Below are 20,405 nucleotides of genomic sequence, written 5' to 3' on the forward strand. Positions count from 1 at the left end.
CTTTTGCCATGTAGGTAATATTCACTCTATTGTCATTTAAGGCAATAGTCACAATTCCAGGGATTAGGACACAGAGGCATTCAGGCCCCTACACCCACCCCGTAGGGCTGCTACGAAGACTTAATGAGCTAAAACCTGCCAAGTGTCCAAGACATTGCTTGGCGCCCAGGGAGAGCTGAATGCCTCCGTCAGCTGTCACGGTGTTACTTATTATTATTATTATTATTATTATCCTTTTTTACCAAAATAGGTCAGGCCTCAAGAGCCGAGCCCAGGCAAGCAGGAGCAAATGTCTAGAAAATATTAGACTTCTCTTATCTTCACTATTTTCATTGTTAGGCTTATTTCATCTAAGATGATATAAAGGTTTCATTTATGATAATCACATAAAATTGTATTTGTTTCTTTTTAGCCTCCATAAATGTCTTTAAAAAGGAAAATGAGTCCATTGAAACAGATACTAAGTCAGCAATAGCGTAGGTTTCAACAACAGGGGCAAAAAGAAATTACGAAGCTGGCATTCCGGGGGGGCAGGGGGTGCATCCACCCCGCTCCAGGGATAAAGGAACAAGCAAAGCGCTGCGATAGCTCACAACACACAGGTGCACGAGGTGGGGAGAGGATGCCTGCGTGACCCGAGTTTGGGAAACACGGGCGCGAGATTACCACCTCCGCCTTGGAACCGTGGCACCAGCCTGTTCATTACAAAACAAAGACCAGAACCCAGGGCTCCCGGGGCAGCTAACCCGTGTTTTCCAGTGCGTGTTTACTGCTGGGGAGAAAGGAGTTATGTCTCCCCCATGTGTTTTGTCCAGGATTGTAAGCCACGGGGCCGTCCTGGGGGTGGGGTTGGCCCGCGGGGGACACAGCTGTCCCCTGGGCCAGGCGCACCGATTAACCCCCGTGGGCACCCTTGTTTCTGACGCGCTCCTCCTTGAGGAAAAATCAGCGAAGGCATTTCCTGCCTTTGCTACTGTGCTTGAGGCTCTCGCTGTTCGTCCCTCTCCCCTGCTTCTACAGGCCTCCAGGTCGCTGTGCAGGCGAGAAGGAGGGAGGCTCGGCCTCCCCCAGCTGCAGAAACATCCCGTCTGCCCAGACCTGGGCAGGGCTCCAGACGCGAGCATCTACCCCAAGGCCCCACGCGGGAGATAGACAAAGGGAGACAGAGCCCATCACGGCTCACCCACCCAGGCAGGGCCACACGGATGCCACTCCGTGCACACGTCTCTCCCTCCCACACAGTTTAGGCAGCTCTGCTCGCAAGAAAAGGAAAATAAACTGCAGAAAAATCTACCAAAAAATCTAGGTTACACTGCCCAGGAGACAACAGTCAAGACAAACTTCAAAGGACCAGTGCAACCGGCACCTCTGCTCTGGGCTCTTGAAACAGATCAGAACTGCAGAGCCCGACATCAAGCCTGATTTTGACATGAACTAAGCCGGGGTTCCGGGCTTTAAAGGAGCTGCTCCCCAGGTCAACACGGCAGCAGGCATTTCATAAAGAAGCCACACGGGAGCCCAGCCTCCCCTCCACGTGGCCGTTTCTGCAGAGTACGCATGTCACCAAGATGTAAGGTGGCCACTTAAACATTCAAGTTGTTGAGAGCGGGGAGAATGTGACATTTTCATCCCGTGCCAGTAGAGGGCACCGCTGAAGGAGGGGCCTGTGCAGGGGGTCAGCTCTGCTGTCAGTCAGTTGAACGGGAGCAAAGCTTACAGGGACCAACCCCCACCCAGTGCAGGGGGTGTGGGGAGAAGGTCCCCGCTAACATAGCAGGTGCGATCCTGTCCTGTTGATAGTTTCCTACTAATTCCATTGTCATTTTACTGCCTGGCCTGTTTAGAAGCCAGGAATCACAGCAGTGGTGACACCAGCCAGCATGTATTGAACCCTCTCTATACTGTACGCCAGGCCCCGTCCTGAAGGTTTCACATCATTTAATCGTCAAAACGCCCCCATCTGCAGTCTCCCCATCTGAATGAGAATAATGGTAATAGCTAATATTTACTGAGTGCTTACTAGGTTCTGAGCACGTTTCCTGTATCGGCTCCATCCTTTGAGGAGGAGGTCGATACCATTGTTCTCCCATTGTCACAGATGAGAAAATGAGGCATAGAGAGGTTAAGAAACGCACCTGTGGTCACACAGCCAGGAGATCACAGAGCCAGGATGAGAACCAGCCAGTCGCGCTTAAGACTCTAACCACGGCCAATGCCATCTACTGCAGGTCACTTCAGACAGTCCCATTTGTGGAACTAACTCCCCTTGCGGGTGCCGTAGGGAGAGGCAGGTCAGCACTCTCCCCGGTGGCAGTGTGGTAAGGTGGTTAGGGCGTGAGCTCTGCCCCGAGGGCCACCGTGAACCTTGGCTGCTCCACTCACTGGCCACGTGAGTTTGGGCAAGTGACTTCCCCTCCCTGGTCTCAGCTCCCACCTTCGAGGTGCGGAGAATAACAGCTCCCGCCTTAGAGCGTTAGCTGTTGTTAGTGCTGCTGCTATGACTGGGCCCCAAACAGACCCATCACGACCGGAACTGTGAGTCCATAATGGATTATTACTCATCAGTAGTGGGATTATTCAGAAAACACCAATGGTCCCCAATGTGGCAGGACCGTATTCTGACACAGTGATGGAGGCCTTCACCCCAGACCTCCTGCACCCCAGGGAAGAGGGAAAGAATATTCTGGACCAGTTCTGCTTAGGCTCAACTTTGATGGCAGAGCTGACCCCAGACAGCTGTATGCCCCTCCCCGCGTGGAAGAGAAGTTAACTGTGAAATCCTGAAATGCTAGAGAAAACACGAAGTAACTGAATTTATCCTCCAGTGATAAGATTAACTTTCCTGCTCTTGAGAAAAAGCGGAGCTAAAACAAGCTGAGTCACAGACAAGAAAGCAGCCTCGGGTGCCGTGGACCTTCGGGAGTCACACGCCCCCCACATCAGTGCAGGCGCCTTGCTCACAGATCTGACCCTGCACACCCAGGCCTCACCCTCCAGGGAATGCCGGGCTGGGCAGGAAGAGACACCCATGCCTGGAGGGGTCACGCACCCTCCGAACAGTGTGACCACCTGTAGGAAGGCCAGAGGAAGCGGCCCAGGACAAAGGGAGCCCACCCCACCCTCGAGGAGAGAGGAGGAAAGAGGTTTCCCGCAGGGGGATGCGCAGCTGCACAGGGAGCCAGACCGGAACAGACCAGCTCCTGGAGCCCCGAGCCACCCCACAGTGCCTGGAGCCTTTGAGACCTGCCTTCAGGGCCCACTCAACCCTCCTGGAGTGGGTGCTCTGGGATGGGGCACAGGCATCAGTATTTTTAAAACAGATTTATTGAGATAGAGCTCACATAGCATCGAACTCATCCATTAAAAAAAAAAAAAAGACGCAGACCTACTAGAGCATGGCCTTGAGGACATGGGGAGGAGGAAGGGTAAGCTGGGACGAAGTGAGAGAGTGGCATGGACATATACACACTACCAAACGTAAACTAGATAGCTAGTGGGAAGCAGCCGCATAGCACAGGGAGGTCAGCTCGGTGCTCTGTGACCACGTCGAGGGGTGGGACAGGGAGGGTGGGAGGGAGGGAGACACAAGAGGGAAGAGATATGGGGACATATGTATACGTATAACTGATTCACTTTGTTGTAAGGCAGAAACTAACACACCATTGTAAAGCAATTATACTCCAGTAAAGATGTCAGAAAATAAATTTAAAACATAAAGTGTGCGATTCAGTGGTTTTTAGTCTATTCCCAGGTGCATGCAATCATCAGCACAGTCCACTTCGGAACATTTTCGTCATCTCAGAAAGAAACCCTACGCCTTTACCATTTCCCAAAATCCGCCGCAGTCCTCCAGCCCTGAGCCACCGCGAGCCCACTTCCTGCCTATGGATTTCTGGTCCTGGACGTTTCACGCCGGGGAATCACACGGCAGGTGGTCTTCTGGGTCTGCCCCTTTCCTCTCAGCCTCATGTTCTCCAGGCTCACCCTCGGTTTGGGGGGCATCAGAACCCCACTCTTTTTTACAGCTGAATAGTATCCCCGCGTACGGATCTGCCAAGTTCGTCCATCAGTCGGCATCCATATTGTTCTAAAGATCTGAGGACCATTGCTGGGAACAGAGCCGCGTGTAATTCCATGCTGCTTCTCCTCCCTGCTTCCTCTTCCCTCCTCAGCTGTGCCCTCGGTTTGTTCCCTCCCATTTACTTCCTCTGCTTTGCTTCACATCCCGAGTCTGATCTCTTCTCACTATGGCCACTACTGAGCCCTGACCTGAGCTGAGACCCCACCGACTCCCCCCTCCCCGGGTGGCTGTGTCGTCCCCTCCCACCTCCTCGCCCACCTCCGTCCGACGGTCCCCACCCCCACACAGCAGCCAGAGCCTCCTGCTGGACACAGGCAGACCGGGCCGCCGCCCGGGGGCCTTGCGATGGCTCTCACCCTCGCCGGGAGCAGACGGCAGGCCCTTGGGACCGCTGCCGCGTGCCGGGTCCTGCCTCCTCCCGGGTAACCGCCGCCGCCGCGCCCTCGCCCTGCCGCTCACCACCTTCCAGACGTGCCGCCGGCCTGCTCGTCCTCCCTCGAGGCAGGGAAAGGCGGGCACGGGGGCAGCACCACACGGTGGGTACCCGCGGGCTGCCAGGCTGGGCCGACCCAGCTCTGAAGCCTGGCCCGTCCCTCCCCAGCTGTGCGGCCTTGGAGGGGTCCCCTCACTTCCCTTCGATGACTGTCTTGTCCGTACGACGGGTCTGAACCAGCGCCCGGGCCCGCCTCGCGAAGCCACCGCGTCGCACACGTGAAAAGCGAAGGCGTGCAGAGATGCCCGGCCGGCGGCACACGTACTACTGCATCTGCAGCTTCAGGAACTGTTCACACAAGTTGCCTTGTCGAATTCTCAGCCTGAACAACGGCCCAGAACTGGAAAGAAGGGACACCACCCAGAGCTGATGGGGCCTGGGGGCTGCCCAGAGCCTGGGGGTGACAAGGGCACCCAGCCCGTCCTGCTGCGCGTCAGCTGAGCACCTACCACGTGTCAGCCGCTTGCTGGCACGGGGCACGTGGCCACGGCTACGTTCATGCAAAGTCGGGGGGCCGTTTGGATGGGGGGGCCAGGAGAAGTCCAAAGTGACCCCCAATCCTCAAGATGGGGTGACTGAGGGAAGGGCAGGTGGCACTCTTCACTTTGATGGCCAGAGATTTCCAGAGGCAGCGCAGGTTTGGGAGGGAAGATGAGGCCGGTGGTCACCAGGTTTTCATCTACCTTGACAGGCAGTTCGAGACTCTCCCGTGTGGCTGCTCTGGGCCGTGGCGGACCCCGCTGTAAAACTCAGCCCGCGACCCTCCAAATGGCCAGCCCCGCGTGTGACCCAGAAGGGCAGCAGACGGGGTGTGGTGGCCGTCCGTTGTCTGTAATAATGAGGAAACATCAAAACAGCCCGAGTAGCCAAGTCAGCTGGGGACAGCCTTGTTCAAGTCTACGACGCTACTCTAAGGTATGTTTTTTGCCGTTATTTTTTAATGTCACGAAAGAATGCCAACCTTATCATGTAAAAGGTTTTAAAAACATAATTCAAAACAGTTAATGGAATAAAAATCCTCATAGAGAAAAGAAACAGAAAAAAATGCCAATATTAACAATGATTGTGTCTGGGTGACGGAGCTGTGAGTCATAAATATTTTCTTCTTCCTGCTTTTCTTTTTTTTTTTTTTTGATACTTTCTAACTTTCCCACAATGAACAGTCATTACTTTCATAATAAAACTTAAAAAGATGTCATTAAAAAAAAACCAAATTCAATTTGCAGAACCCATGCCGTGAGCTGGGTAGGGACCGTCTGTGTGGTTTTGATGTCAACAGAGGCTCCCCTGTCAGCTGTCCAAGCCCCAGGCTCCAAGCTCACCGGCCTCCCCAGCCCGGAGCAGGTCTCAGCTAATGAGGTAGACGCACAGATCAGATCCTGGGCTCCTAAACCTGAGCTCTTTAAAGACCCGGCACTAACAACCCAAACATAACGTCCTAATACTCCAGGGCTCCTTCGCTGGGGGGTGGGAGGTAGGAGGCAAACATCAGAAAAGAGCAAACAAAACCACTGCCCTATTTTTCCCCTACATTTCTGAGTCTGAAGTGACAACGGAGCGACATGATGGGGAGTGTCTCTGTGTTAGAAACAATCAGTCAACGATGACCACCCATAACCTCCCAATGGAAACCAACTCTGCTGAACCAACTGCAACAGACAATTCGAAATATATCGTTAGTCCAGCATCCATGTTTTGGCAACAGGAATATTCCATCCGAGGGAATCTTACCAAAGTCCCACCGCCAGATCGGCAGCTACAAGCCGCCCTCGAAAGGCCTCTTTTCCAAAAGCAAGACAACTGGGTTTTCTTTGGCGGCACAGGATGAGGGATGGAGCAGGGTGGGGACGGGAGGAAGGGAGAAGGGGAGCCTTTGCACCCCAACAGAGGGACCCCCCCCACAGCCAATTCCCTGAGGACGGAACTGGCAAAGTACACCCGCCCACTGGTTTCCAGACACTCCTGGGAGCTCATTCTCAGTGGCCATGGGTGAAAGCTTGGGGACTCCAGACCCTGGTCATTCCACCTGCTCCAGAAACATCCTGTCAGCACTTCCTGCACAGCCATCAAAAAGGAATGAAGACACCCTTCCTTCCTCCAAATACTCAGGGTCTTTGCACTGGTATCTGTACAGTTGGATCCTTCTCGTCATTCAGGGCTCAGCTTAATGTCACCTCCTCCGAGAGTCCTTCCAGGATCACCCCACCACAGTCTCTCACGTCAGGCTGCTGTAACCCTCTGTATGGTGTTACCTCCACTTGTTTGTTGTTTATTCAACTGCTTGTTGTCAAACACACACACACACACACACACACACACACACACACTAATGTCATCTCCATAAGAACAGGGACTTCAGCTATCTTGCTGGCTGCTCTGTGCCCAGCCCCTAAAATGCTTCTTAAACCTAAATAGACATTTCTCCAAAGAAGACATACAGATGGCCGACAGGCACATGTAAAGATGCTCAACATCACTGATCATCAGAGAAATGCAAACCGAAACTACAGTGAGGTATCACCTCACACCGGTCAGAATGGCCATCATCAAAATATCTACAAACAGTAAATGCTGGAGAGGGTGTGGAGAAAAGGAGACCCTCCTTCACTGTTGGTGGGAATGTATAGCCACTGTGGAGAACAGTATGGAGGTTTCTTAAAAACCATATGACCCAGCAACCCCACTAGTAGGCATATACCCTGAGAAAACAATAATTGAAAAAGATACATGTACCACAATGTTCATTGCAGCTCTATTTACAATAGCCAGGACATGGAAGCAACCTAAGTGTCCATCGACAGATGAATGGATAAAGAAGATGTGGCACATATATACGATGGAATATTACTCAGCCATAAAAAGGAACGAAACTGAGTTATTTGTAGTGAGGTGGATGGACCTAGAGTCTATAATACAGAGTGAAGTAAGTCAGAAAGAGAAAAACAAATACCATATGCTAACACATATATATGGAATCTAAAAAAAAAGATTCTGAAGAACCTAGGGGCAGGACAGGAATAAAGACGCAGACATAGAGAATGGACTTGAGGACACGGGGAGGGGGAAGGGTAAGCTGGGACAAAGTGAGAGAGTGGCATGGACATATATACACTACCAAATGTAAACTAGATAGCCAGTGGGAAGCAGCCGCATAGCACAGGGAGATCAGCTCGGTGCTCTGTGACCATCTGTGGGATAAGGAGGGTGGGAGGGAGGGAGACGCAAGAGGGAAGAGATATGGGGACATATGTATATGTGTAGCTGATTCACTTTGTTATACAGCAGAAACTAACACACCATTGTAAAGTAATTATAGTCCAATAAAGATATACAAAATAAATAAATAAAATGTTGCTTAATATTTAATAGTGCTCAGGTGTTTGTGGGATGAATTAGCGAATGCAGTAGGCATACAGAAATAAAGGTCACAAGCACTGCCTTCCAGGAACTGCACACTAGAGGAGAGAACCGTCACGGTAACCGATAAGTGCACAGATCGTGGTGAGGGTGAAGAGAAAAACAAGGCACAGGCAGTAACCAGATCAAGGGGGGGGACGCCCACCCCACCCTGAGGCCTCCTGTAGGTCACTTCATTTCCTTCATTCATTCTTTCCAAAAAAATATTTATTGACCACCTACTCTGTGCAAAGCACTTGCCTGGGCGGAAAAACAGACCATGAAAATGTCAGCAAATAAGGTATTTTCAGATGAATGTCCTTCGGCCACCCTGCTCTCTCCATTTCTCCACAAGCCCTACTCCCCCCACGGCCACAGACTCTGTCACCTCGCACGCCTGTGTCCCTGCATAGCCCCTCAGCCCTGGAAGTCGTGACACCTCTTTCCGGGTGGGTGAACATTAAGGGTAGGTTATTTGACAAGGTCCTACCGTACAGCACAAGGAACTAGATTCAATATCCTGGGATAAACCATAATAAAAAAGAATGTCGAAAAGAATGTATATACGTGTATAACTGAGCCCCTCTGTTGTACAGCAGAAATTAACACAGCGTTGTAAATCAACTATACTTTGACTAAAAATAATAGCAAATTAAAAAAGAAAGAATAGGTTATCTGGCCTCTCAGAATCCCAGAAGACGCCCACCTCTCCCATTTTAGGAGCCTCGTGGCCCAGTGAAAAACTAAGAAATGTCAAGACAGGTTTAAATTGTTATTTTTCAGGTACCCATTTAATACACCAATGTATAATGTGTTAATGTATACATACAATGTATAATGTATTTATAATACATTAACTATAACCCAACAAACTCTAGTACGATATGACTGACCTGTGAAGATGGATCCACACAGGTGGGTGGTCCAGTTGCTGGGAATGGTTTAAGGTCACATGAGAAATGACTTCTTGGAGCCTTCTCAGTGGCTCCTGGCAACTGAAACCGTAGCTTCCAATGTCCAGGGTTAATTTGAGACTCTTGGTCACTGCGAGGCTGGGCAAAAGGGCCCTCCCAGATCCCCCTGAGAACCACATCCCGTTCTCAAAGAGGAAGACACATTACCTACGGAGCCTGAGACACAGGGCAGCCCTCCTAAGACGTAAGAAGAGACACAGCCCCGTCGCCTGTACATCCCGCCCCCGCCCCGACACCCACAGATGCTAGTTCGGAATTGTAGTGTCTGTGAGTGTCTCCCAAACATCTTCAGGGAGGACCGGATCTATAGGGGCTGGAAAAAGGTCATCGCCAGCATTAGAAAGTCGGACAGTGCTAAGTGTTGGCAAGAACTTGGTGAAAGAGGACCCACCCTGCAGAGCAAGCTGGCAGAACTTGCTGAAATGAAGTCGACAGGTCCCCTCCTCCCCAGGGATCCCCTTCTGAGACGCACCCAGAACGGTGCTCACGTGGGACCGTAAGGCGCACTTGCGAGGGCTCTGGGGCCGACCTGGTGCCCTCGATGGGGGGGGGGGGGGGCAAGCACAGCGTGGTCCATGAGCCCCATGGCGTATTTCCCAGCGGTTAGAAGTAACTCAGCAGAAATACACAGAGCCACACGGATGGACTGTATAATCACGGGGTCACATGATTAAAGCAGGAATCGGAAGAAGATCTAGGGTATATCAGAAGTCCAGAGATCTAGAACAGGTACACAGAGCCACCCGGATGGACTGAGAAGGGACAGGGCTGCGAGAGAGAAGCAGGAAAGGAACGAGGTCTAGAGCACAGTGCGATTTACGTACGTCAGAACACCTGCGAATACAGCAGCACTAGTATTTCACATAGACGCAACCTCAAGGGTATATACGAAACATGTTGAAGGGACCGGCTGTGAAGGAGGAGGTAAAGGAGGTGGGGACTGGGGTGAAAGGGAAGAGGCAAGGGAGAGACAGAGGCAGAGGGTGAGAGAGAGGGGGAAAGGGAAAAGGAGACCCTGTGGTGACAGCACATTAAGGACCGAGGAGTGTAGTTCACCCAAGGCAGCGCACCAACATCAACAGGCCGCTGCTTCTCAGCACGAAGCCCAGATGAGCTTGGAGCAAATGCCGTAACAGGATCAGGCGGCTTTTCAAACCGATGGGCACAAGCAAAGAGAAGTTAAGGAAACACTGCTCGTAGGATGTAACCATCTGGTTCAAAAGGAGCCAGAGAAATAAGAACAGAGTTTTCTAGAAGTCGGTGTCAGCCACTCCAGTGCACCCACCACAGACCAGTACAGCAAGTGCATCCTTCACTGGGCTCTCAGAACCACACAGAGTCCGACCTTCCAGCTGCATGGAAAAGGCTGGGAGATTCGGCAGCCAAATCCTCCGCCACCTCCGCCACCGGAGCAGCTGCTCGAGTGGCTCGGGAAAGGTGCCTGCTCGGTACGAAGGAAGTTCCAGCATCTACAAGCCTAGACCCGCCTGGGAGGCCAGGGCCGTGCTAGAGCCCCACTTCCTTTACATCCGCAACCAGAGTCGAGAGCACGGAGGAGGACTCCCACGCCCTGGGAGTCACGCCCTACGCCGGCGCTTCTCAGAATGAGGTCCCTGGGCCAGCAGCCTTACAGCAGCAGAAGCTGAGAGACGCAGACCCCGGGCCCCTCCCTCGCTCGGCCAACAGACTGTTCCCACAGCACTCATCCCGGCCACGGACGCTCAGCCGCTAATGAAAACTTCAAGCTTCCTTCCAAAAACACAAAGCAGCGAGGCTTGCAGGTGGGAGTGGGCGTGCGGCAGAGAGCCTCCCTGCTCTGCGCCCCCCCTCCTACCCTTTAAGCACACGCTGTTCTCCTCCCAAACGCCAACCAGGCCCCAAGCAAGAGAAATGAGACGAAAGCCCATGGTGGAGAGAATCAGCTGAATCGGTTTGCTGCCTTTTTTTTTTTTTTTTTAATTAAATTGTGAGTTCTCAGCCCAGTCTGCACAGGGCCTCACGTGGGGAAAAGCTCTCAGACTCCCCCCGCCTGGGATTCGGATGTGGCCGGGTCCCCGTCTTCGCAGGCTGGGTCTGGGGGGAGCTGGACACAGGCCTCTGGCTGGGGTCTGGCCCCTCCGGTCCCACCATCTCCCCTGGCCCGCTGACAGCACCGACCCTTCCCTGACCCACTTTGTCACGTTCTCGGAAGCGGAGGGGTGGTAGTATCAGCTGCCGGCCACCTCCCCGAAATAACCTGCAAATGCTTTGCTCTGTGTCCCGGGTGCAGTGCCGCAGGGCCGGCCGAGCAGCCCGAGACCCTGAGGCCCAGCCCAGCCACCAGGGCCGTCTGCCGGCCCACCTGCGACGCCACAGCCCCGCGTCCGAGACACAAGCCCGGATGGTGCCCAGCTGCCCGCCCCGAGGTTCCCGAGCCGCGGGAGCCCACAGCCCGCTCCCAGGTACGACGAAGCCCCAGGGACCGGCAGCCGTTCCAGGAGATGCGGAGCAGGGCTGGGGCGTCTGGGATGGGGAGGAGGGTCCTTCCAGCGGGCCCCCAGCCCCTGGGACTGGCCACCTCGCGACCAGGCTGAGCCTGAAGAGGGCGCCCCTCCCGCCGGCACCTCGTTCACTCCTGGCTCAGAAACTGGACGGGAGGAGAGCTGCTCCACGGCCCCCGCACTCAGAGGCTCGCAAGCCGGGACAGCCCCCCTCGCGCCGACCCGTCTTCCATTTTCACGTCTTCCCCGGCCTGCTCCCCCCGGGGACATTTTCTGTCCCTGGATGAGGTGGGGGTCTCTCTAGTGAAAGGTGATGATGCAGAGAGAGGCGGGGGGGGCCCCTCCCGCCAAGGCCCTCCCTCCTTGCTCAGCCGGCCACCCTAAGAACCCAGGGCACACAGACCCCGGGCCCCGCAGCCCTGCGGGATCCCCCAGCGGCCCCAATCGCCTGGGCCCAACGACCCGGTGCTGAGCTGCGTCCACCCAGCCCTCAGCCAGACTTTGCGGACAGCCCGTGGGGACACCCTGGGGACAGCAGCAGAGGCCTCAGCTGGAGAAGAACAAGCCACACCCTGACCTCACCGGACCTCCCAACCCCAACTTCCCTCCGGGCAGGTCGTCCTGTAAACACTAGACCTCCAGGTGAAAACACAGCTTCCAGGGGGAGAGTCTGCCCCAGCAAACAGCCTGCCGTGGGCGCGCACACACACACACACACACACATTCTGCCGGGAACATCTGTTTTGACAAACATATTATTCAAGTCAGTCTATGGGACATGAATTGACAAATTCTCAACATGCAAGTTCCTGGTTCAATGCGTTTCAAATCTGAGCCGAGCTGTGGATGATACAACTCTTATTTTTTAGTTGTTGGCCCCCAACCCCTTCCCCCTTCCAGCCCGACCCCCAGGAAGACCACTTCCAGAGCCCCCAGAGGCTCAGATGTGAAACAATCCAAGCTCACACTTCTGGGTTCGAAAGGCATTGCCTGGTGTGATGTCCAACTTCGCCCAGAGGGGCTTTTCTGCAAAGCTGAGGGGTAGGGGGCCGGGCGGCGTCTCCGGGAACCCCACGGTGACACAGAACCGTCAGCCCTGCCCTGGGAAACCAGATCCACGGGGACCAAGCAGCAGCACCCCGCATCCGCGGGAGGAATCGTCTGGAAACGGTCCCCCCCTCCCCGCGGCTCTCCTGCACCCAGCGTCCATGGCAGCTTGGTACCGGGACCCCGTGCTGAAGGGCATCCTCAAACCGCTGGAAAATAAACTTTGTCAGCGCAGACAGTTTCCGGCTATCGCCCGGAGATCACCGCCGCTGCAGCGCCGGGTGCGTGCGGAGGGGTGAAAAGGGAAACGTGAAGCTATTTTTAGGAGAAAAAAAATAAATCTCAGCCTACCTTAGAAGCAGCAGTGCCAAGACTGGGAGGTTCACCCGGAGACAACTGCAGTCTGCTGTGTCAGATTACAAACTGGGGCCGGAGGGAGGGCGGGGAGGGAGGGGGGAGAGGAGGAGAGAGAGGGCATTGGTGTGTCTGCACTGCTTGGATTCGGCTAGAAATGATTCATTAGTTTTCTGCAGGCAGGCAAGCAAGCAGGCCCACAGGGAGAAAGGCGGGGGGGGGGGGGGATCATCCGCCATGCAGCTGTACCCAGAGCCTAGGAAACGTCAGTGTTTAGACACACACACACACACACACACACACACACACACACACACACACACACACACACACACACACACACACCAAGATGGCTCTCCTCTCCTCTCCCTGCCAGTGTCTTTTCCACCCAGCTGCGGCCAAAAGCTGGGACAGAAATGAAGGCGAAACAGCTCTCTTAGCCAAGCAGGGGTTGGGGTCCGGTGGGTGACGCTCTCTCCCCGGAATAACGGCGCTAGCTCTCCCCTGCTGGCTGCCGGCTGCCGGGGGGGCCTCCTGCAACCAACCGGCCCTCTGGGCTGCCAAGGGGAGGGAAAACCTGCCCTCGCACGCCCCACGAAGCTCAGAAACTCAAGTGCAGCAGGAATTAATTAAGTGATTATGTGCAACCACCCAAGCTGTTCGGGTCTGCACCCTCAGGTCTGGTCCCCCGCCGCCCCCCAGCCTCCCGAATCCCAAGAAAACAACATGGGTCCTCTTCATCCTCCCAGAAGTTCAGACCCTTGCACAGAGGTACCAGCTACCTAGCAACGCGACAGAGGCAGTGACAACATAGGAAAATGTGCGTGGACGTCACACACACACACGGGCACGCACAGTCTGTTCCCTGGGATGCAAACCCCATCATGTGTGATTTAAAGATGCTAAATAATTTAGCTTGTGGAAGGAAAGCCCCGTGTTGGGTCCCGTGGACCTGGACTGTGTCTCGGAGGGGTCCCCGCGCTGCCTGCCTGGACAGGGGCCGCGGGGTGGAAGGCAGCATACACTGGCTGCAGGTCCTTTGTACAAAAAGGAAAGGGTCTCCCGAGATGGTTTCTGCGCTTCTCCAATTAATAGGCTTACCAAACGGGCATCGGGAAAATCCAACACACCCTCCACCACGGTGGTTGGGCTGTTTGCCTTACACAAACCACCGTAAGCTAAAAGCTAACTGGGGAATTCCCTGGCGATCCAGTGGTTAGGACTTTGCACTTTCACTGCCGAGGGTGCAGGTTCGATCCCTGGTCAGGGAACTAAGATCTCACAAGCCTAGTGGCGTGGCCAAAAATTTAAAAATTTTTTGAACTTCTTAAATAAATAAACACGGGCTTCCCTGGTTGGCGCAGTGGTTGGGAGTCCGCCTGCCGATGAGGGGGACGCGGGTTCGTGCCCCGGTCCGGGAGGATCCCACGTGCCGCGGAGCGGCTGGGCCCGTGAGCCGTGGTCGCTGAGCCTGCGCGTCCGGAGCCTGTGCTCCGCAGCGGGAGAGGCCGCGACAGTGAGAGGCCCGCATAGCGCAAATTAATTAATTAATTAATTAATTAATTAAATAAACATAGTATAAAAAATAAAAAGCTAACTGCCCAGAAGGACACTCCTTCCCCAAACAACTTCTGTGTCATCATGGTACACAGGTGGAACAGAAGTTTTCCTAATCAGGACCCACTTTCGCTTCCCGAGGATGGAGAGCGTCTGAATTTGCCTGCGAGGCGGAAGGCTTCCTACAGCTCTGTGTACGCTAGTGCCATCCACGTTCTGTTGGACCAAGAGCTCTGTGCCCCTTTCAGGAAGGGGAAGCAAACCGCCCCACCATTTCCTTTTTTTTTTTTTTTTAGAATAAAGTAATTTAATTATGAGGGTCAAGATCATAAATTTGTCACCAAACTCCAAAATACTAGGCACAGAAGCAATTTGCAAATGCTGCTCTTTAATGTTATTGAATATAAATTAACAGGTCATATGGGAACTTGACATTTAACTCTCTTTGTGAAGCGTACACCATTTCCTTTTTCCTTCTGCGGGCAGAGCTATCAGTTCCCCGTAACCACGACCAGGGAAGAGGAGGCAAACGCTTGTACACCCCTGTTCACAGCAGCTCCTTTCACAACAGCCAGTGGGTGGAGGCAACCCAATGCCCGCTGACGGGGAGACGGACCCACAGAAGTGGTCCGTCCAGGCCGTGGAATACTACGCAGCCGTCAAAAGGCTGGAAGCACAGACACAGGGCGCAGTGCAGGTTAGCTGACACCAGGCTGGTAAGGAAACAAGCCAGATACAAAAGACCACGTGTCCCATGACTTTATGTAGATGAAATGTCCAGAACAGGCAAAGCCACAGAGGCAGAAAGGAGATGAGTGGCATGGCCGCCTGGGCCTGGGGGAGGGGGAGGGAGGGGAGGGGGAGGGGCTGCCGACGGGCACAGGGTTTCCCCTGGGGGCTGTGAAAACATTTTGGAATTAGACACAGGTGGTGGTTGCACAACACTGTGAAGGCACTAATGCCACTGAATTATTCACTTTACAACGGCTAATTTTATGTTACGTGACTCCTCATCTCAAATAACAAAGAAAAAAGCACGTGAATTGGGAGTCAGGCTGGCCAAGGTCTAAATCCTGACTCTGTGTGACCTTGAGCACGTCGGTCTGTTCCCTCAGCTACAAAAGCATCGCATCTGCTTCTTAGAGAGCGTCCACCCAGGGGGCTATCACGGGAGAAAAAGAATAGGGTTGGCGGAAGAAAATAAAGCTCTTCCCCGTTAGAAAGAACCCATTCTTTGAGAAGGCCGTTCGATGGTATGAATATGGCTCTCTCCCCCTCTTTCCTCAGCAGGTTGTTCTGAAGCAATCCACAGATCAGACAGGCCTAAAGTCCAAGGTTCTGAAACATTTCACCTACAAAAGCACATATTTTCAAGATGCTGAATCCTCCGCACGCCGGGCTACGGCCACTTGAACCGGCCTTGTTAAGACTCCGGAATCATTCTCACAGGCTCTCATGTCAGTGGGAGTTGCTCACCCGAGGGTCTCTGTGCGAGCCCACTTAGAGGACCGGGCACGCCAAGGCCGGGAGAGGACACCGCCCCTGTCCAACCGGAAAAGGAAGGCAGCTGGGAAGGCAAGTTGGTGCAGCCACTACGGAGAACAGCATGGAGGTTCCTCAAAAAACTAAAAACGGAGCCACCGCATGACCCAGCCATCCCACTCCTGGGCACACATCCAGACAAAACTCTAATTCGAAAAGACACACGCACCCCTGTGTTCATTGCAGCGCTATTCACAACAGCCAAGACATGGAGGCAACCTAAGTGTCCACCAACAGAGGAATGGATAAAGAAGATGTGGTCCATACAGACAAAGGAATATTACTCAGCCATAAAAAAGAACGAAATAATGCCATTTGCAACGACATGAATGGACTAGAGATTGTCACACTGAGTGAAATAAGTCAGATAGAGAAAGACAAATATCATATGAGATCACTTATATGTGGCATCTAAAATATGACACAAATGAACCCATCTGTGAAACAGAAACAGACTCACAGACGTAGAGAACAGACTTGTGGTTGCCAAGGGGGGAGGGGGTTGGTGGAGGGATGGAGTGGAGGTTGGGATTAGCAGATGCAAACTAGTATATGTAGAATAGATAAATGACAAGGTCCTACTGTACAGCACAGGGAACTATATTCAATACCCTGTGACAAACCATCATGGAAAAGAATATATATATATATATATATACATATATATATATATATATAAAACTGAGTCACTTTGCTGTACAGCAGAAATTAAACACAAAATTGTAAATCAACCACACTTCAATAAAATTTTTTAAAAAAAGGAAAGAAAAGAAAGGGAAGGCAGTGATTCCACCTCTGGGTACCATGTTCTAACTTCACAAAAACGAGGTGAATTCTGGGCTTCAGACACTGGAAAATGCAGCAAAGCAGGGAATTTCATAGGCAGGCTCTTGGGTAACTCGGGATGTAGAGGAAGCCATGCTGCCTCTGTGAAGACGCGGGCATAAAGACACAGCGGGAAAGGACCGCCTAGGTCTGGAAGATGGGCTACCGGGGCCAAGACTCGCTTCCTTGCAAAACTCAAAGAAGCGCTCACCCCTTTGACACTTATTGGAGGTCAGCTCAGAAAACAGACCCCACAAAGGCATCGCCATTAACCGGGCCTGTTCAGCTGTTAAGAGCTGCCATAAATAACACGCCGTTTGTTTATCTGATCCCGAATGCAAAGAGCGTTTGCAGGACGACAGAGAAGCACCAGATGCAAAGTTGCATAACTGCTGTCCAGAGCCTTCCAGTTGTATATATGGAGAAAGCACAGCTGAGCCGGAGAAAGCACATTTGGACCAGCTCTCCGAGGAAATGCCAGGTGTTGGCTGCAATGTGGTTCTGAGGGTTCAGCATTAAAGCAGCAGAATCTACAATCGTCGTGGAGCTAAGAATACGTCCTGAACATCAGGGGCTTAGCAGGCCCTGAGCTGCCACAAAGCACAGGGGGCTTTCCACTAGGCCAGTTCCAAGGCCAGCAGTGAGGTGTGCTCACCTAAGTCGCTTTCAAGTCGCTTTTGTAGATGTTACGATGTTCTACTGGGAAAACCCACGTGACCCGAGAAACTGTTACAAATAAGAATAGAACGGAATGGAATAGTACAGAATACAGCGGAATAGCAGCATTCCTCATGCGCTCCTTGACAGAACACAGTCATATATTATCTTTGTTCCCAGAAAAACATCGTACATTGTTGCATTTAATATTAATAATACGTAAAGATCAATAGCTTTCCTGTATAGAAAGAACAACCAGTTAGGAAATATGCTGGAAAGGGAAAAGAATCCCATTTACAGGAGCAGCATGCAAAATGAAAAGCATTCCTGTGAATGATCTGAACCAGAAATATGTAAGAAATATATGAAGAAAACCGAACAAAACAGGAAAATTGAATAAAGAGAAAAGTATACCCTATGCTTGGATGGGATGCTTAAGTTCTATAAAATTCTCCCTAAATCAATCTTAAAAACTAATGTGACTTCACAAGATATACAGGCAGGATTTTTTTAGACCTATGGAAGCTGATTCTAAACTTTGTATGAAGATAAACGCACAAAAGTATAACCTGGAAATTCTTAGGTTAGAAAAGAGTAAGGAAAGAATACCAGCCTTACCAGACATTATATATAAATAAAATTGTTGGTCCTGACGCATGAACAGCTAGATCAATAGAACAGACTTGGGTGAATAAATCCTATCACATAACAGCATTTACTATATGATAAAGTGTCACTTCTAATCAATAAGAAAAGGCTGATTATTCAATATATGCTATTCCGAAAATGGGAAAATATTTTAAATTCTTACACAAAAATCAATTCCAGATGAATCAAGTATTTAAACACATAAAGGAAAAATTAGACATTTTTGAAGAAATCATGAATTTTTTTCATTACTTTAAAATGAAGGAGGACTTTCTAACCAAGACAGGAAATCAGGGATGATGAAAGGAAAGGCTGATTAAATTTGACAACATGGAAATTTAAAACTTCTGCACAGTGAAAAAAGATGTCATAAATAAAATCAAAAGCTAAGTTACAAACCAGGATAAAATATTTGCAACACGAACTTCAGACTCAGGTATGGGTCCAGGTTTTGCGGGACCTGGGGTTGGTTCAACTTGGGGACCCTGTTTAAGAAAAATAAAAACAAAAAACAAACCCACCAGTACAAAATGGTACAAACATGATCACATCTAAAGAATGAGAAAATAAATCACAACAAATTCCAGACTTTAAAAAGCTAATGAATCCCATAAATATCACAAAATCTAGAAAAATAATATTACGTTTGTTCAATTAAGTGCCTGAGACACCTCTATAATACCTTTTTTTGTACATTTTATTAGCTGTGTAATGTTTAATGACCTCTCCATATGACAATGATCTTGTGGCATTATTCTGAGAGAATAAAAGAAAAATTCTTTCCCAGCATAATTCATCAAATTTGGGGTTTTTTTTTTTTTTTTTTTTTTTTTTTGCAGTATGCAGGCCTCTCACTGTTGTGGCCTCTCCCGTTGCGGAGCACAGGCTCTGGACGCGCAGGCCCAGCGGCCATGGCTCACGGGCCTAGCTGCTCCGCGGCACGTGGGATCCTCCCGGACCAGGGCACGAACCCGTGTCTCCTGCATCGGCAGGCGGACTCTCAACCACTGCGCCACCAGGGAAGCCCAAATTTGGGGTTTTTTTAAAGTTTTTTTGGTAGTTTAAAAATTTTCTTCATATGTTCCAGCAATCCCACTCCTGGGCATATATCTGGACAAAACTATAATGCAGGGCTTCCCTGGTGGCGCAGTGGTTGAGGGTCTGCCTGCCGATGCGGGGGACGCGGGTTCGTGCCCCGGTCCGCGAGGGTCCTGCATGCCGCGGAGCAGCTGGGCCCGTGGGCCATGGCCGCTGGGCCTGCGCGTCCAGAGCCTGTGCTTCGCAGCGGGAGGGGCCACAGCAGTGAGAGGCTTGCATATCACACACACACACAAAAAAACTATAATGCAAAAAGATACATGCATCCCTATGGTCATAGCAGCACTGTTCACAATAGCCAAGACATGGAAACAACCTAAATGTCCATCGACAGATGAATGGATAAAGAAGATGTGGTACATGTATACAATGGAATATTACTCAGCCATAAAAAAGAATGAAATAATGCCATTTGCAGCAACATGGATGGACCTAGAGATGATCATACTAAGTGAAGTAAGTCAGAAAGAGACAAATATCGTATGATATCACTTATAGGTGGAATCTAAAATATGACACAAATGAACTTCTCTACAAAACAGAAACAGACCCACAGACATAGAGAACAGACTTGTGGTTGCCAAGGGGGAGGGGGGAAGAGGATGGAGGGACTGGGAGTTTGGGGTTGGTAGAGGCAAAAGCTATTATACTTAGGATGGATAAACAACAAGGTCCCACTGTCTAGCACAGGGAACTATATCCTATATCCTGGGATAAACCACAATGGAAAAGAATATAAAAAAGAATGTATATATGTGTATAACTGAGTCACTTTGCTGTACAGCAGAAATTAACACAACATTATAAATCAACTCTTCTTCAATTAAAAAAAAATAAAGTATCTAAAAAATTTTTTTAAGTTTTCTTTTCAAGTTTTCTTTGCATGTATCTTTTTGCATTATAGTTTTGTCCAGATATATGCCCAAATTTATTCCACATACAACTAACTTTAACAGTAGTTCCTGAACTACTATTCTAGGATGTGTCCAAAATGAAGAGGAATTCTGATCAACTTTATTTGATTTGATTACCATCAAAAAAGAAAACAAAATGTACGATGGATTATATTGGTTTTGGCTGGAGTACTGAGGATATTTCAGACAGGAAAACTTCCTGTTGGTCATGCATTGGTGAAAAAGGCTTCTCTGCTTACAGCTGTACATTGAGAACTGGAAGAATCTTCCAGGGACTGGCTTTCATCTCTGTACATTTCAAACCTCTTCTCTCACCCACTCCCCACAGGCTTCCAGTGC

At 51.0% G+C, this 20,405-nt stretch overlaps 1 protein-coding gene across 3 annotated transcripts in view; it reads right to left on the minus strand.

Moving 5' to 3' along the window:
* The window catches only part of RIMBP2 (RIMS binding protein 2), a 301,313-nt gene that overhangs the window by 247,964 nt on the left and 32,944 nt on the right, over nt 1-20,405 (minus strand). Inside the window, exons 1-3 of one of the 3 annotated variants that reach the window (XM_067016057.1) lie at nt 13,171-13,304; nt 12,823-12,894; nt 12,391-12,680 (exon numbers count right to left, since the gene is read on the minus strand). The exons of 1 other annotated variant lie outside the window; for it this stretch is intronic. In XM_067016057.1, the coding sequence (XP_066872158.1) occupies nt 12,391-12,411 (21 nt within the window). In that variant the 5' untranslated portion in view covers nt 12,412-12,680; nt 12,823-12,894; nt 13,171-13,304. Of the gene's footprint in view, nt 1-12,390; nt 12,681-12,822; nt 12,895-13,170; nt 13,306-20,405 lie in introns of those variants that run through there. One more of the 3 variants, XM_067016063.1, reaches the window with a different exon arrangement.

Source organism: Kogia breviceps, chromosome 15, assembly GCF_026419965.1.
Source record: "Kogia breviceps isolate mKogBre1 chromosome 15, mKogBre1 haplotype 1, whole genome shotgun sequence".
Taxonomy (NCBI): domain Eukaryota; kingdom Metazoa; phylum Chordata; class Mammalia; order Artiodactyla; family Physeteridae; genus Kogia; species Kogia breviceps.